Here is a 17640-nt window from a genome sequence, read left to right on the forward strand (position 1 = left end):
TTCCCCCCTCTCGGAATGAAACCATTTACTTTTTTTCCCCCTCCCAGTAAAAGAGAGAATATCAGCAGGAGCCCCGGCGCGGCGGACGCGGGAGCCGCGGAACACCATCACTTGCGCTCCTTATCTCCGCCGCGACTCCAGGGAGCTCGCCGCTCTGTGGAGAAAAGCCTCGTCCCCCCCGTGGAAATGCAGGAGGGCCAGATAATGCCTCGCGCTTTTACAGATCACTCCTGGAAGAAGCTCGGAGGAGGGTGACGGGGGTGGGTTTGGGGGCTGGGCGGGGAGGGGGACACCTGGGAATAAGAGCGTGTGGTTGGATGCAAGGCTGAGGCATTGTGGGTAGAGAGTGGGGTCAGGCTATTTAAAGGATTACACCCAGGACAGGTCAGCTGCCTCCAATCCGTTCCGGTCACCTGCTTGGCTGCGACGATGTTCAGGCTGTTTAATAATGAGAGCAGTGTGCGTCGCTGCGGCTGCGTCCCACCCCCGCCCTCCCCCGCCCCCATCTGCTCTCCGGATCAGCACGGCCGGGGACTGGAAACGTAACGGTCTCTTGGCGGGGCCGAAAATGTCTTCTTTGATTCCGCTGGTGCTGCGTGTGACGGAAGGGAAGAAGAAAGGGAATTTAAAAAAGTAGCCGCCCTCTGAATGAGTAATGGCCACCAGCGCTCGCTATCCCTCCACCCCCCCCACTTCCGCCCACTTAAGGCCTTTAAAGGGAAGCACCTCCACCTTGATGTGCGCCCACTACTGTAAATGTCAAGCATGAAAGTTAGACGGCTGCGGCCCAAGATATTGAAGGCGAAGCGTGGAGGCAGGAAGCGGGGAGAGCATATTGGAAACATCACAGAACACCTGTACCTATTTGTACTGTGTGAAATGAGCGAAGATGTGACATTAGTCACAGCTAGCGAGTGATGAATTGCAATCTGAATGACAGGCGGAATCTGAATGGAAAATGCCACGTCACTCTGCAAAAGAATGTTATAATGTTATAATCCTTACTTTATATATATATATGATTTGCACTCTAGGTAGACATGACACTAACCACACTTAGCACACAAAGTTATTATGTGCTATTATGCAAGTAAGTTAAAGTAGTGCAGCTTTGGAACAGAATTTCAGAATGCATCCTAAATGCACTGCAACCTTTTCAGGTGAACTTAATTTGACCTTCATTAAATATTTGAATACACCTGATCAACTGTTCAGTATTTCAATAACATAACATGTTGTCGCTGCACAAATCCCAAACGCAGGTGTCAAACGGAAAGGTCACATGACAAGTGTCTGAGAAAATGATCTTTGATGTTGTGGCTTGTTTTGTTTGAACCTTTGGTTTTAATTAATAGCTTGAGTTGAGGGAATGATGATTGGCTGCTTCGACTTTACAGCCCTGTGGTCACTGTAGAATCTCTCTGTACAATTGAACATTTTTAATACATGAGTAGTAAGTGAGTAGTGTTTTCTGGAAGGTGTTTTTCTCCCCTGCTCACATTTCCTTGAATGATGGATGGCTGAGGTTACAATTTGGGGACGAGGACGACTCGGGAATCGTCTGGGTTACAATTCTGAGGTGAACTTTCAGCTGACTCCGCCTGGTTGCGGGTAAAAGGACTTGCAGCACAGGTCTGTTGCAGACACTCTGTTTGATTCATCACCGCGTCTTTAGTGTCTCCCCGGTGAAAAGGTTTGCTTCTCCGCTAGCTTTTACGTGAGTGCAGTCGATGCAGGAGACCTCAGGGATGTGACCAGTGTCTGTGTCTCTCCCCACTTCTGAAAGACGGAATCTAAACTCAAGGCCTTTCGACTCCCGTCCACCGCTGCGAGTGTCCAAGGCCGGGGCAGCCTGGCCCTGTACAGTCTGCTCGGACAACCCTCTATTAATTAAAGATTATTCACTTTTTTACCCCATACGAGCCATTTGATTCCTGACAGACGCGGGCATCCAGTTGCGCGGCAGCCCATGAACTGCTGAGACCTCTCTTTCACGTCAGTTCAGGTGTGCGTAACCGCCGCTAAAAGCATCGCCGACTTGTGGTTCAGCAGCTTCAAGCTACTGCGTTTGTGCACTCTCGCTTTTTTTGGCTGCCTTCTTTATGACCTCCAGATTTAAGTTTGTCATTTTTAATAATGTCAACAGAGCACTTTGAGTCGTAAACACTGTGCAGACAATAAAACCTGCTCCTCAGTCATGCCGCAGCCTTAATAAAATATGTGTTGAAGTGAATTTTTGAACTGAAAATGTTTATAGCTGCGAACCGCACAGCGCTGCACTGTTTATGAGACCACCCTCTTGCAGTATAATCACACACATTCCCAGTTTTTCTCCAGCCAGCAAACAAACCTCAAAGCAAAAGTAACATGGTCACATATGCATTTGTGCGGATGCAACTCCCTCAGCTGCTTGAGCTAATTAAGCCACAGTAGTCCAAAGAAGACATTTTTAGCATCGCATTCACACTTTGGGTTTTTCTGGCTTCCTGCACTGTCAAGAAGAACATAATGAGCACATACTGGGCTTTCTCCTCTAAACTCTAAATTTGGAGTTTAGGCTCTTAGCAACACCCCCGCCATTTGGCTGTTTTTGTCTGTCTGCTTGCTTTTTGTTTGTCCCAGCAAAGCCAGCATCTGAGGCTTGAGAGTAATGGACCCAACAAAAGACGTCTTGCACTCAGGTTGTCAAAAAAATAAATTAGTTGCTTGTAGTTGTTTTCGCAAAAGCGTTGACTAGCAGCTACTTACTGGCTCGCTTAAACAAAGGGTACAGACAAATGGACCCCGACCCCCCCACCACCCTCGCAATAGAAAGTACTCCTTTCTTAGCCACGTTTTACTTGAGGCGTTTGAAAATGAAGAGCACGGGGTGAAAAAGTGTGTATTTCAAAAGCAGGAAACCACAGCACTTAGGTGATTGAGGAAACAACGTAACATTGATTAGCAAAGCAGTTAAACCTTTGGAGAGACACAAAGCCCACTATATATGTGTCTCTCCAAGGGCCATTCTCCTGATGTTTTTTTGAACCTCTCATGTCAATGGTGTTGCAAAGATTTCCGTTCTTAGCTTTGCTCTTCGCTGCTCCTTCTGGGCTGACGTCCGGGAGGTACAATAGACTCTCTCAATGTCCGGCCTTGTCTACAGAAACTGTGTTATACAAATGGAATTAATACATTTCGAAGATATTGTTTCGTGCGTCACAGCTTTTCGAGTCTTTTCGGGAAGTATTCTCTCCACCTTCCCCCTTCCCTTCCCCTCCACTGCGAAACTGACCACACATTTTATAAACCTGGCGGGCACGCTGGACCATTTCCCAGTCATTAGGACGTACCTGAAGTATCCATGTGATTAATGGCCCATAGTTCCGAGTTCTGGAAAGGGGAGGCAAAACATAGAAGATGATTTAGAGACCCATCTCACATCCATCACGTTCAAATAAGTCGAACAGATGTTTTAATGTGCGACATTAGCCGCAGTGGCTAACCACGGTGCGCTGCAGTGTCCAAGCAAGGCTAGTCAGAAGTCAGAGGAACGCTGCCCAGCACAATGAAGCCCTCTATGTTGCTTTATGACATCCTAGTCATGTTAAAAGGCAATCCAGCTTTGACGAAACTGAAGCTACTAGCGGCGTCCACACTAATGCGTTCAGCAAGAAGCAGCCATTGTTTACAACGAGCAGCTCCGTCTTCGAAGATCACCAGGACACTTCGTTTCTTCAAGACCCTCTATTCATCTTAAATGGAAGCTGATTCGTTACGCAAATTGATTCGCTTTGCATTAACCTTTGGGTGCACTGCAATCCGCTTAATTACTTTCTTCCACATCCTGTTTTGTCGAATATGTGCTCTGAAGCTGGAAAACTGGCTGTTGGTTATTTTTATCCCCGCTAATGGTAGGAGTTTGCATTGTCTCACATGGTTCTGTAGAGCTTCATCCCATTGTATTTTTTTTTTTGTACCCAACCCATTTTATCCGGGTAGACATGTACAAGCATTCTGGACTGTAGCTTAACAAAAGCTGACAGTCTGTTTTGGTCTTGGCCCTGTTAAGACAGAAAAAAAGAAGAAGGAAAAAACAGAAAAGCTGGAGCTGACTGAGCGCACACACAAAACTGTCAGGAGATCTTCACCAAACTTGTGTGCTCAGACTTTATTAAAATAAGCTATTAAATGAGTGTTTGACTTCGTACATCAGGTGTTGCTTGTCTTTATTGGATTCTAGATTAAAAAGCAGCGGGTTCGTGAGGATTCATAAAAGATGGCGGTGGCCAATTGGTGTCAACGCTTTTCTTTTGGAACATTTTACTTCCCAGAGTTGAAGAAAGGGTAGCAGCATGTCTTACGTTTCTTTCAGACAGGCACGTTATGAGCCCTGCCTGTAGTTCGCCGCACGTCTTTCGAAAACATCTCTTAATGGAGAAACAGCTTGCTCTTTCGCTTATCACACAGAACGTTCCCTCCTTATAAAGTTAATGAACTGTCAGGCAGAATTGGAAGTGATCCTCCGTCGGCGTGGGAGTTTAATATCGAGGGAAGGAAGACAGAGTTTAACACACGTGGCCTTGTCAGAAACGCTGTCATTGCGTGATTACTGTGTCCGATCCAGAAGCAGACTATCAGACCAGCAAGTGTATTTTTCTTATAATACACTCGTCATTACCTTGGGTCTAGTTGGTTGACCCAGCCTGCTCTACCTGAGGCAGTGCGGCTCCCATCCTTCTCTCCTGCCCTTCCCCAAGGTCTTAATAGCAGAGGCTGCCGCTTGGAAACACTGGCCAGGACCAGTTGTTTTTACATGCGTGTTGAACCTCTTTTATGACAATTTCAGCTCATGCATGAGATTTACCACTCTTTATAGGGCACTCAGTGAAACAATTCCATATTTGAATAGAAGAAGATAATATTTCTAATGAGTAACTTATAAATTGTTTAGTCAAAATGATTAGAGTCAAAGAAGTTTCCATACATAGAGTGAAAAAACAACCTTCAAGAAGCAGCAGCAAGAAAACAGTCAATGTTACAGGTATCATTATGTGTATTAATATGCCTCTCGAAATGAACAGACATGGTTCTTCGTCCATTAAAAGTTAAAAATTCACCTACAAAGCAGGCTTACACTGATTCACCTTGACAGAGAGTTCAGAAAAACTTTGCCAGTTTAGTTGCCAAGTTTATCGTCTTGCATGTGGACATTTTTCTGACGCATGTGTTTGAATCCCCCACATCGAGAAAGTCTCTGTCAAAAGATGCTTTCTTTATTCCACACTGTCAAGGTTAACTACTGTGGACCGCAGACCTTGCCTTTTGCCTGGCTTGCAGCGTGACAAACTCACTGCCTGCCACTGAACCCAGGTTTAAGCCTTAAATCCAACAAGCACATTTAGCAAACGCAGGACACATCGGACGTGAATGACAAACATGTTAAACGTCAACAGGAAAGACGTTGGGTGAAAACAAACTCCTGATGCATTTGACTGAGGTCTTCCCTAAACCAGTGCAAACCTTTCACATTCGTACAAGGATTTTTTTTCCCCCCACCATAACAAAGCTGTTGAAGCTTGTTGGCATCCACCACAAGCTGAAACTCACAATAGACCTACCAGTCTCAGACTGAGGTGTATAATCTGACTGTGAATGTACGGCTGTTGAGGGGCAACCAAAATGTCATATTTAGGTTCCTCATAGATGTGAAACGCTTCTCCTTGTCCAAGTCTCTCAGTGGCCATTATCTGGTAACACAGTGGTGTAGTGGTAAACATTATTAACCCAGCAGAAGAAGGACTGTGAGTTTTAATGTGTCAAGTGTGTGTGCGCTTCCTCCCGCTGATTCCCCCAAGAGTCACTAAAAATATGTACCAAGTCGATATTCACTCAAGGACTATGGAGGCTGCTGGCCAAATGCAGCAGTATATATGTAGATATGCGTTATATGTCTGTACACGTGACACCCACTTCATGTCTACCTGTCCTAGATAGAAGAGTCCCAGCCGTGCAGCTCTCTCTGAAGTTTACTCTGCTCAGTTTTGTTTTTCTTATTTTCCAGGTTAAGGTTCGGGGGTGCAGCATCTGGAGCCCTTCAGGGCAACTGCATTCGCACACTTGGGCTACACAAAACAAAATTTGATTTCTTGACTTGGTTGAGTCCAGAGGACATATTTCCTTGTATATCACATAGGTGGAGCCATCTTTTACCCGAATTCAGTTGATTTTGCGGGAACGGAGACAGTGATAATAATGTTCCAACACCTCCGCATAGTCAGTGTCAGTAATAAGTGTCGTGTTTTTTTTCCTTTGAACAAAAAAAAAAAATGGAAAGACGGGTGACAGGAGCGTAAAGGTTCCTGTTTTACAAATTTCCAAGCACCCGCCGAACAAAATGGCTTGCGGTTTTGCGTGCGCTCACCCTGACCTTTCACTTACCGGTGGGGAGAGACACGGTTATTATCCTAATCAGGTAAATGTCACAGGGGTCATCACTTAAAGAACAGCAGATATCGCGGGCAGCAGAGGACGGGAAGAGCAAAAGGTTTAGTTTATATGCAGGCAGCGGCTATCAGGCCAGAGGTGACAACAGTTTCAAGTACTGTAAGTAAGGAAGTGGAGCGGGCGAATAAATCGGATTAGACAGCGTAGGGCATCTGCAGGGCGGCCGCACACTGGCGGGTGCCTCGCAGCGACGCTCGCACATCCTAACAGAAGCTCTTCCTCCTCACCGGCTCCTCCGCTCCTCTTACTCCGCGGCTGCTTCCTCCGGTCCCCTGCGACTCGGAGGCTTCCTTCTGTCGTCCTCGGCGAGCTGCTTTATTAATTTAGCTGTCTAGCAGACACAAAAGTGCGCCGTCAGACGAACCGTGCCGGCGTCTGCATTACCCCGACGCGCACAGATGTACTTAACGTCCACGGAAATACACACAAGCCGCGAGCAGTCTGTCGAGTATTCCTCTCTCCTTTAACATGGCATGTTTTGCATGAGCCGCGCGCACCTCGGGGCCATTTGCGCATCGTTCCGTTGGAATCTGAAACGCGAATCCAAAGGGAAGGGCATTCAGGTTTTTGTTTTAGTTGTTCTTGTCGGATTTAAAAACGAGTTAATAAAACTCGCCGAGCGGCCTGTGCATCGTCCATAATCTAATCGGTGCAGTGACATTCAGATGTGCCAAAAGGTTGAGATCACTCTCTTGAGAAATTCACAATTTGCTGATGGAGTGTATCCTTGACACCTTCCTTTGCACTTGAGTCCTTGAAAATTAACTAACAATGCCACGGTGTCACATCAAACATCATCCTGGAGGATGTGACAATCAGTGGGACTTAAACGTTAACGGACTCAATGATAAATGTTAGGGCGTAGAGACTTTTGAGCAGCAAATCTAATAAGAAAAAAAAAAAATGTCACGGTCAGGTCAACGGTTTCTTGAATTCATTGTTAAACGTTAATTAGATGAAGATCTCCAGGAGGTCGAAAGGCATTTCTTCCGATTGGTGACACAATGAAACAGAAGAACATCCTTGAACACATACACAAGGACAGTACTTTCCTGTCGTGACGCGTCCGCATACCGCAACAAGATATTATGCAACTCCGGGAGGAGAAAGTGATGTCAGCCGCGGACATCTGAGGCAGAAACTACACAGTTGGACAGTATTTTCACAACAGGAACACCAAGACGTCCTTGGGGTAAAGCGAGCCAGGGGTCAGGCAGAGGTTATCGGCCCGAGAACTGTTAAACAAGTCTTTGTAGGGGCAATAAATCAAAAGTTTAGAGAAGAAGAAAGACAGAGAGTTCAGAAAGCCTAAAGAGTGACATCACGGAAATGGTTGCAGGATTTGAAATTACAGAAATGGACACGAGGATGTAAATGTAGAAAAAAAAAAGGATTGAGGCAGAGTCGAGGGCTGTGAAGTCTTTGTCATTTGCACGTCGAAGTGACAACTGTACATGCAATAAATGGGGGCTGGGGGATAATTTATTGTTCATTTGTATTGATAACGTACATAAGCGGACCTGCTGGAATGCAGCTCGTTCTCGGACCTTACGAGGACAATAAGAAAAGACAGCGCACAAAGCAAATGCATAATTTCGGCTAGTCACAAAATACCCGTGGACTCGAGGCAATATGATGTGAAAAAATGTGTGGGTTTGTTACTCCTCCCTTCATCCTGCACTGCACACACTCTCCACTAACCACCAAGGCAGGTCTTAACCTCTTCATTTGATGGGACTTTGCAAACACAACACATTTATTGCATCGAACTCATTAGTATTCTCTTCAAAGCGCCCGCTGCTCTCAGTCACCTTACCATCAGTGTGATGTCCTTCTTCCTCTGCGTTGTCAGTCCACGGCAGTTTGCCTGTGAATATTAGCCGGCGGAACCTTTCGATAATCATATCGTTGTGGCTGACGATAGAGCATCATTTAAAAACAAAAAAGATAATGGACTAATTTCTGTGTGCTGGAGGGAATAAAAGAATGCTGAGGCTACGCTAACACTGCTAGCACAAGCTGATCAACTGATCTTCGTGCTTGTCTGATACACCAGGTGGTGTTGCATGGATCGTAGGTAATCGCACCTTGTAACAAATTCATTATAACTAAACTGGTCTGAATCGATTAAATGTCAAAAAAACTTTTGTTTTCGGCCCGATCCGAGTCCATGTCAACAACACATTGGTTCGCTTCCTGCAGTCGCAGCGTTGTGCATGACATAACGATCGTTACACATGGTGTGTAAAAGTAATCACTGCTCTACCGTCACTTCCGGGTCTTTTTTTTTATTTTCAGTACAACGTACCTTTGGTGTTGCAGTTTCTCGAGAAATACATAAAGAAGCATAACATAGTCTAGCATAGTGGAGTCTAGCTAGCTCCTCCTCCGACTTAGTGGCGTTACGGAAACCCACAAAAATCCGATCTCTTTTTTTCTGTGTTCATGTCAACGGGACAATCTGATTGCTCAGTTTAAAACAATTCAATCAGATTGACAAAATAAAGCAACCATGTCAACACAACTAATGACCTGTTTTTCGACGGCAACACAAACTCGTGATCAGAAACAATTATCTTTACCAACTCTGGTTTATATGGGTCACTCGGCAAAGATGATTGGGTCACAAGCAACATTCCTAATTAATTTCTCTCTCTCTCTCTCTCTCTCTCTCTCTCTCTTTCTTTCCCTCTCGCTCTCTGTCTCATTTTGCAGGGGGCCCTGTCTTGGCCTTTTTTGTCACTCACAGCTAATGGATGTCTTTACACAGTATGCCTACAATGACACGGTGTTTGATAATGGAACGGGGAGCTACAATGAGACGGAGCAAGACCGCAGCCACCCTTACAACTACTACGCCATGCTGCTCACCCTCCTCATCTTCGTCATCGTCTTCGGCAACGTGCTGGTGTGCATTGCCGTATCCAGGGAGAAGGCGCTGCAGACCACCACCAACTACCTGATAGTCAGCCTGGCCGTCGCCGACCTGCTGGTGGCCACGCTGGTCATGCCCTGGGTCGTCTACCTGGAGGTGAGGCAGCACTGGCATCACCCAGAAAAACACACAAGCACACACGCACACACACACACACACACACACACACACACACACGAGGAGAAGCACAGTTTTTGACATCCCCGGTGGGATGTGCACTTTGAGTTCTCTGCCTTTTTGGTTTCTGTTTGTTTCACCTCAGTGGAACAGGTTGGAAAAAGACAACACAAGTTCCACATGTACATTCTGGGACAAAAACAAAACAAATCTAAAAGGAAATTGAAAACTGCATTCCGGGAAGTTGCTGCCAATTTACGCAAAAAACAAAAAAACATCCATATACAAATTATCAGTGCAAAGAGCACGGCGCTTGAGAGGAAGGCAAAGAAAAATGTGCTGTGAATATAAAACAGGGTGAACACTGAGTGACGTTCACCTTGTTGATATTGTGACAGTTCTCTGTGTCTTTGAAGACGATATGGGAGCTCTGCGCACATGTGCAGTGCTTTGCTCCGGGGCCACAAAGCCAAACATTAGAAGACCACACAGGGACCCGTGTCATTAACTCTATGCAATTGTGCCTTGAGCTCTTTTTCTGGCTCCCATGTATAGTGTGACACTTACAGAAAAATGGGACACCAGTAAAGTATATGATATACTTGGCCATCATATTTAGCATTTTGGTACTTTTAGACGGTGAAGTTAGAAAGAGATGTTCATACCTTCATACCTTCATACCTCACAGCGTGTTGGGTTGGGTCTTTATTGTCTGGGCACTTTGTGGGTGGTCATGGTCATACCATGGCTCACGCTTCCAGACTGGCCATGCCCCTCTGTCGCCGCCGCTCGGCCGATGGATACAATCCCAGGTATGCGAGATGGTGTACGCCCCCTCGTCCCAGTTGATTGTGTCGCCGCCCCATGAGCAACGGTTTGACAGGGTCCTTAAAGACTTGAAAAGAGACTGGAGTTTACTGTTGAAACCAAGGGTGAATTCCATTTCCTCCCTTAACCCTCAATCTCAACCCTCAATCTCAAAAATGCGCGCTCCCGCGAAGTGCAAGTGCTGTCCCAATTCTCAGAACGTCAAGTTGAGGGACGAGTTTAAGGGCTCTATCGCCCTCAATATTGAGATTCTCCGGCACCACCAACTGGACCGGCGGTCCCGGCTTCACGTTACTTGTATACCTCGTTGTGTAGCGAAGGAGGACTTCTTCCTTTTTCGTCGTCTTCTTCTTTTTCTCCTTCTTCTTCGTCGTCGTCGTCGTCTTCTTGACAGACTGGACGTAGCTTTGGCGTAAGGCCGCCCCCCACAGTCTGAAGACGTAACTGCACTTAAGGGGTGTCCCATTTCTAAGCCCTTACACTTATTTTTGAGGGCCAAGATTGAGGGCTAAGATTGAGGGTTAAGGTCGAGGGTTGAGATTGAGGAGTTAATTGAGGAATTGGAATTGGCCCCAAATCTATCTGTCCTTAGTATAACTTCACAGAAGCGACCGCTTGTTATCTCTTACGTGGGTCATCGCTGCTCAAAGACCTCCAAAGAACCGAGTTGACTTCATTAAGAGGGACTCTGTGTGAGGTAATCACAAGGTGAAAAGGTATTAAATGTAACAATACACTTTAGATCCATGTCCGACCCGCCCCTTCCTCATATTAGAGGGCAATATTTTTCTTTCAGTTGCTTTCCATCACCTCCAGCACCACTGAAAAGCAATGACATTTTTTTCAGACTCCATCAAAACGTTAGCAGTGTTGTATATCTGGCAATTTACTGAAGTAGAAGATGTAGAAATTGAGCCCATCTGCTAGAAAAGAAGCTGAAAACTAGATTTGGACATTGGTCATTGGTCATTGATTTTTTTTTTTTTTTTTTTTTTTTCAATTTGCAGCCTGTGTAGAAAATGACGATAGATCGTTATTTGCTTGTATGGCACTTTTAGTATATAAGGCATCACTGCCTGCTAAAAAAACACTGTGGCAGAAGAATAAACATTCCAGTACAAAACCTCTTTCAATCCCCTAACCCTAATCAGTAATGTTCAATAGGCAAGCTTTCAGAGACGCGTCACCTTAATGTTGCTCATTTCTCCTCTTAATGCTGTCTGTGCTGTGTTTATTTCTGACCGTGGGGCTGGAGGTCTCACTGTTTGATGGAGAGAAAGACTATCCAAGATGACAGGCTCACTGATCCTCCTGTGTCTCTCAGAGAGTGATGATTATCACTCCGCTCAGATTACAGTGTAAAAAATCCATAGCTTGTGATGGCCTCGACCTGTCACCGTGAATGTGCATTAGGTTCTCACAGCAACCTGCACTGGCCAGAGCGATGTTCTTAACCGCACGCCTCCATTAGAATGCTTGATGCAGTACACGTCAGCGTAGCACACTTAACTGTGCAGTGTCCTTGTCACGGCCTGTGTTGTCCTCCGCTGCACGCTGCCATTTTGCACTTCAGGGACAATTAATTACTTGTTGTAAGGCAAGAGTAGGTTTATCACACAGAAAGTCACTTAGCGCAATGCTAACGCCAAGGGTTTCCCCTGTTCGTCCGTCACAGGATTGGGACAGCTGGCTTGTAACTCATGTAGTCCAGAAAAGGTGCAGTTCGCCTTATAGGGCTAGCAATAAGATTACCACAAATATTTGCATTATCATTCACTGCTTCCATTGACATTATCCAGATTATTTTTGATTCTCACGGAAATCTGGGATAATTTCAGCTCAATACAGGACACGTAACGTTGTTTCTAATTTCGGGACGATTACGTTTCTTCACAGAACATTTGGCAACCCTACTAACACCTATTTTATAATGTGAGGTCAAAGCTACATGCACGTTAGCTACTGAGTGGATCTTGATTTGTTAGCAGACAGAGGCTTTCAAGGCACCAAAATGGCATTTGTAGAGGGTGAGAGGAATCTGTCCCTGGAAACTCAGTTTGGACAATTCTGAGTGATACCGTAAATAATTTAAAACATTTTCATGTTTCACACACACTTCACTCACTTATGTGTTCAATATTATTTTGTACAAAGGCATGTGATTTCAATTGATTTGAACGTGGAAGAATTGATGTTATAACAAATCTGTGAGTGTAAAATACCTCTGATGAAAGTAAGGTAATATTTAATTTCACAGATTCTGCTAGCAAAAAAATTAGATAAAAAACAAAATCATCAGTGACTCAATCAATCATACCAAATGCCACCTGCTTAGTTTGTTTTCCCATTAAAATTATTTATTCTGTTGGGCAGCTGGATACACACCAATTCTTTGATAGAAGCATTAGCAGAAAAGTGGGAGCTCAGGGCTACAGATAATCAAATAAATGTAAGTGACTGAGATATTAACTTTGATATAACAATGAACCCCTACTGAATACGAATGGAGTGTTTTGTTATCAACTAGAGTGAAGCTTTATTTAGAATGTTTAAGCATATTTCAGGACACACGCTCCACATTTGCCTTTTCTGTATTCATTCTCAGTCTCCTGTGTTTCTTTTAGTGTTTATTTTGGGGGTTCAGATTATTGGCAAGCAATCCAATTGCAGTTTACCAATTTCAGTAATGCATAAGTCGACGCTGAACTCTTGCTTAGCCAATGCATCTGCAACTTGTCAAAAAAATGACAGATTCCTCAGACGTTTGAAGGACTTTACGATGGAATGATGGGTCCTGAAAGTGAATGTGTGACTAAGTGGGTGTGTATGGGGATGGAGGGCAGTTTATTTTTTAAATTGCTTACATCTAAATAATAATAAACTGTCTGCGGTGTTACCATGAGCCAAGTCGACAAAATCATTTTCCCCCATAAAAAAAAATTGTTTGAAAGTGAACTAACCCATTAATAGTTGTGGTTTGTCATGCAGCAATAGCTGATGAAGGAATCTCTGTTGAATCAGACTTGATTGCACAGGAATAAGCTGTGGCTGACCCAAGACTTCTGTCTCGGGTCAGCCAGGCACCGGTTCACCTGTGGAAGGTTCAAGTCAATATGAACAGCTCTGAATTCAAAGCTTCAACGTCTCACAAATAGAGGCCAGATGTTCACACTTGTGCCTTCTCAAGGATCAAATGTCAAAAATCCATACACCCCTTGACCTTTAGGGTCATCCTTCTGACCAACCTTGGGCTCGGAGTGTCCCAATCAACACACATCTCATGTTTAACTCATGGTAGCCATCTCTTCACATGATGACACCGTATGACAGAGAATCGAGACATATGACTGATCAGACACTGGCCTTGTGATGATCATCTTCACTGCAAGCAACAACGAGGGGCCACAGGAAGTCAAGCATTCTTTTAGGTTTAAACCATGTTGTTGAATGCTCGCAGTAAGAACAGTTAAATTGAAGTCTCACTGTGAATGTCTTCATTGGAGCCCTGTAGGCCAAAGGTAACATTTGGTTCATTCACACCACATTTTTCCTGCCCATGTGTGTATTCTGCAAAAAACACAATTTGTTTCTGTGTTTACCGGCGCGCATCAGCAGTGTCATTGGAAATATGCAGTCCCATGCATACACACGGAATTCATTATCATGCGTAAACATCCCGGTATTAGACGCAGCGGCGGCTGATAAATTATCAGTGCGGCGTGCGATGCAAGCAGAGTCGCGGCGCAGGCACGACATTCAGCCTGGCCTTTATGATTAAATGCTGAATTAGCACGAATCACAACAGGTTTTTGCTTTCGCTGAAGTGTGACTGATTGAGAGAGCTACATGGAGATTATAATTATACATGCTTAAGGTCCACAGATTGTTGCGAGGCAAGATAAAACAAAGCCCGCTGCAGGCGGCGTTTCGGTGTTGTCTTCCGCCGTACATGCACAGGGAGATTGCAAAAGTGAATCACGTCTTTTTTATTTCAGTTGACGGGCGAGGCGTTTTATTTGTTTGGAGATCTCGAACTGGCTTTTATTAATAATTCAAGCAGCTCTTAAAATAGGTCTGGGGAACACTGCGGTCAAAATCCTTTTTGGAACGTTGACGTTGGAGGTCAGCTGAATAACCTAAAGGTAAAGGAAAACAGTATTCTTAATGATTAATGTGTAATACGTATTATTTATTGTTATTCTAACTGCTTTAATCTCTGTACATTTCAATGCAGTACTAGTAGTTGTTTTTTTCCCCAAAGTTTTGTGGTATCGTTAGCATCATGCTAACCACGCACGCACGCCCACTGGGTGTACAGCTTTGAGTTCATAATACATTTAAATCCCCTCTTCCTTCTTGTCAGCAAACTCACTCTCTTGACATTTGGGGCTTTTCCGTAAAAAAAAAAAAAAGATTTCCGCATTAGAAAACTTCAAACTGCAAAATGTGAGAAAAGGCCTTAGTTCAGGGGTCACCAACCTTTCTGAACCTGAGAACAACTTCATGAGTACTGAGTCATATGAAGGACAACCAGTTTTCTACACTCTCCTGAAATAACACATTTTCTCAGTTAACCTAGAATTCTGTATGATCATTAATGATCCTGATCTATGTGAAGACAAAGACAACGTTACTGAGTTTTCAATAATTATCAACAATGACTTTAACAGGTTGGTTAGACACAGCTCAACAACATGTACTATCTTCTAGAACAGGCCTGCGGGCAACATTTTGTTGACCCCTGCCTTAGTTTAGCTTGCAGGGAAGTTTCACTAGAGGTGTTTTCTTTTTTCAGATTAGAGCCAATGGGCAAATGGTTTTATGAAAATAGTTTTGCTGGCTTATCTAATGGAGACATTGGGGCTCATGTGATTGAGGAGTTGACACTAGGAGCATGATGCTTTACGGCCATTGTTGGCCGACCTACCTGAATAAGCACATTTTCTGCCCAATTCAGAGATTCCTAAAATAATCTCTCCAAGAAGATCAAGAAAAACATACAATAACAACAATAACATTGCTGTTTTCACCGGATTTTATTTTGTTTTTCTTTCATCTGATATGCTTTTATAGATTGCTTTTTTTATTGCTTTTTTTTTCCAGGTGTCTTGTATATTGTTTTTTTTTTTTTTTTTGTCAAGCAGTTTTGCTGTTGTACACGCATATATTGTGCTCTTTAAATCAATATTTTTCATAAGTCTGAACACAGTTGCGTTTAGACACAAGACAAGGGCATGCAGTTCCAATAATAAAAAAAAAAAAGTTAAGTTTCAAATTGTATTTCAGTTCGATCCTGTAGCTGCCAACACGGGATCTTTCTATTTGCAAATCCAACTTAAAAAGATGGCAAACTGAACGAGTACGAAGGGGGCCTGGGTAGCGTTGGCAAAGGCATAAAAAATGCAAAGCAGCAAGGGATGAAATGAGAAAAGTGTGTATACGCCACTTAGCATATCGATTCTTATCGTCTGAGACGCGGCGCTTCAAACAGCAATTTAACGTCTTCTCCCGCCGGAAGAGTGGACTCGCTCGGCGAGTCGGAAGCCTCCGCGATGCTTTTAAAGAGTTTGCGTGGGGCCTGCTAAATTTGCAACGGCCCTAAGTCGACGACGATGACGACGGAGGCGAAGCGAAGCCATCCGGCTGGCTGAAGGGAGTGCAGAGAAGATGCAGAGGAGACAAACATCGGGGGGCCAAGAGGTTGGAAAAACACACTCGGTGAGACGAGAGGGGGTGAGAAAGAGGGAGGTTCCTGCCGGACAAAAAGAGCTCTCATTCTGCTGTCAGGTGGGTCGTGTGATATTCTCCCTGGGGGGAGCCCGTGAGGTTTTTATTTTCCGAGACAAGGGTGAATCCTACCAAACAGTGGAGCCACTCTCGGTGCAGCAGCTCCACTTTTCGAACAGTGCGTCAAAACACTGGAAAAGGTGGGCGGCGCCCGGACTTGTCAGTGCCGGGCGGGCTTTCTTTCGTGATGGGATAATGAAACAGACGCGCGAGACACGCCCACTTTGGTGACATCCGTGGGCGGAGGGGGGCGGGGAGAGTTCAAAGAAAGGCGCCGTCGTCGCGCCCGCAACCCGCCTCGACGCTAATTCTGGGACGGAGCGCCGAGCATCATAAAGTCAGCAGGCAATTAAAGGAGACGTTCTCTATTATATAGCGCTGGCGGCAGGGCGACATGCCTTTTGCACGAGCCGCCTGATCAATATGGCGTGTTGCTATTTCCGGCCCTCAGTCGATGTCTTCAGATGTCAGTCACTCGCTAGCGAGCATGACAATTAACTAGCGCCGACCCTTTGTTTCATCCCTCTCATTGTTTATTTAGCAGCACTGCACTTCCTCTCCCCTGTGTCCTAGTCGAAGACGTGGGGACTTAGATTTTCTTTTTTGTTTTTTTTATTAAGGACCAGACATCACTGTCAGGATTGAGTGGGTTTCACACGGGGGTGGAGGGGGATAGTGTGGGTAGTAGGGCGGCTTTGTTCTGTTCGCTGTCGCTCTGAGCTGTCCTCTGTTTGTTGCTGTTTATTCTCTTCTAGGTGGTGGGAGAGTGGCGCTTCAGCAAGATCCACTGTGACATCTTTGTCACTCTGGATGTGATGATGTGCACGGCGAGCATCCTCAATCTCTGTGCCATCAGCATCGATCGGTGAGTTCACAGTTTGTTTTTGCCCCGCCTGCCACGCTTCCCACATTGGATCTTTAATGGAAATCTTTATCTTTTGAATAACGGCAGGGGGAAGTGCCATTCTTCCGCCGCGTCTGCGCGCGTTCTCTTGATTCACTTTGCCCCGCACATTTTTTTTGCCGTCTACTTTTGAAGTATTGAAAGAGTTACGCAGACAAGGATTGACGAGCTGTGTCAGAGAATTAAGCGTCAGGCGCAAGCAGGCTGTAGATTCGAAACAACTACAGACCAGTGTTGAGAAACTACACAATCATATGGTGTGATTTGTCAAAATCAAGATATTGAGAATATCTGTTACCTTCATATGCACTTGTTGGAATAAACGTAAGATTATTATTTTTTTATCTTCTCAAGATAACGACAAAAACATCCTGATTTGTTAATTCATGGTTTAGTGGAGAGAATCAATGACTAAGAAAGATGCCTGAAAGTATCGGTGTGCTATTAAGGCTCCGTCTCCATATAAGTAATGAATAAAAATAGTCTTGCAGATAATGAAGAACTGAGGTCCCAAAGACGTTACAAGCTATCATCAGGTAGTGCATACGAAGACCCAGGAACGATCAAGTAATCAATAATAAAG

The 17640-nt window shown here is 44.7% G+C and overlaps 1 protein-coding gene across 1 annotated transcript in view; it reads left to right on the forward strand.

Annotated features, from left to right (window-relative positions):
* Positions 1-17640, forward strand: part of drd2a (dopamine receptor D2a) — a 45341-nt gene that overhangs the window by 14095 nt on the left and 13606 nt on the right. Inside the window, exons 2-3 of the mRNA XM_076036051.1 lie at positions 9202-9517; positions 16909-17018. Of these exons, the coding sequence (XP_075892166.1) occupies positions 9239-9517; positions 16909-17018 (389 nt within the window). The 5' untranslated portion in view covers positions 9202-9238. The remainder of the gene's footprint in view (positions 1-9201; positions 9518-16908; positions 17019-17640) is intronic.

The sequence above is a fragment of the Nelusetta ayraudi genome, unplaced genomic scaffold (genome assembly GCF_046127955.1).
Source record: "Nelusetta ayraudi isolate G7.1 ecotype Tasmania unplaced genomic scaffold, CSIRO-AGI_Nayr_v1 ptg000048l, whole genome shotgun sequence".
NCBI classification, from domain to species: domain Eukaryota; kingdom Metazoa; phylum Chordata; class Actinopteri; order Tetraodontiformes; family Monacanthidae; genus Nelusetta; species Nelusetta ayraudi.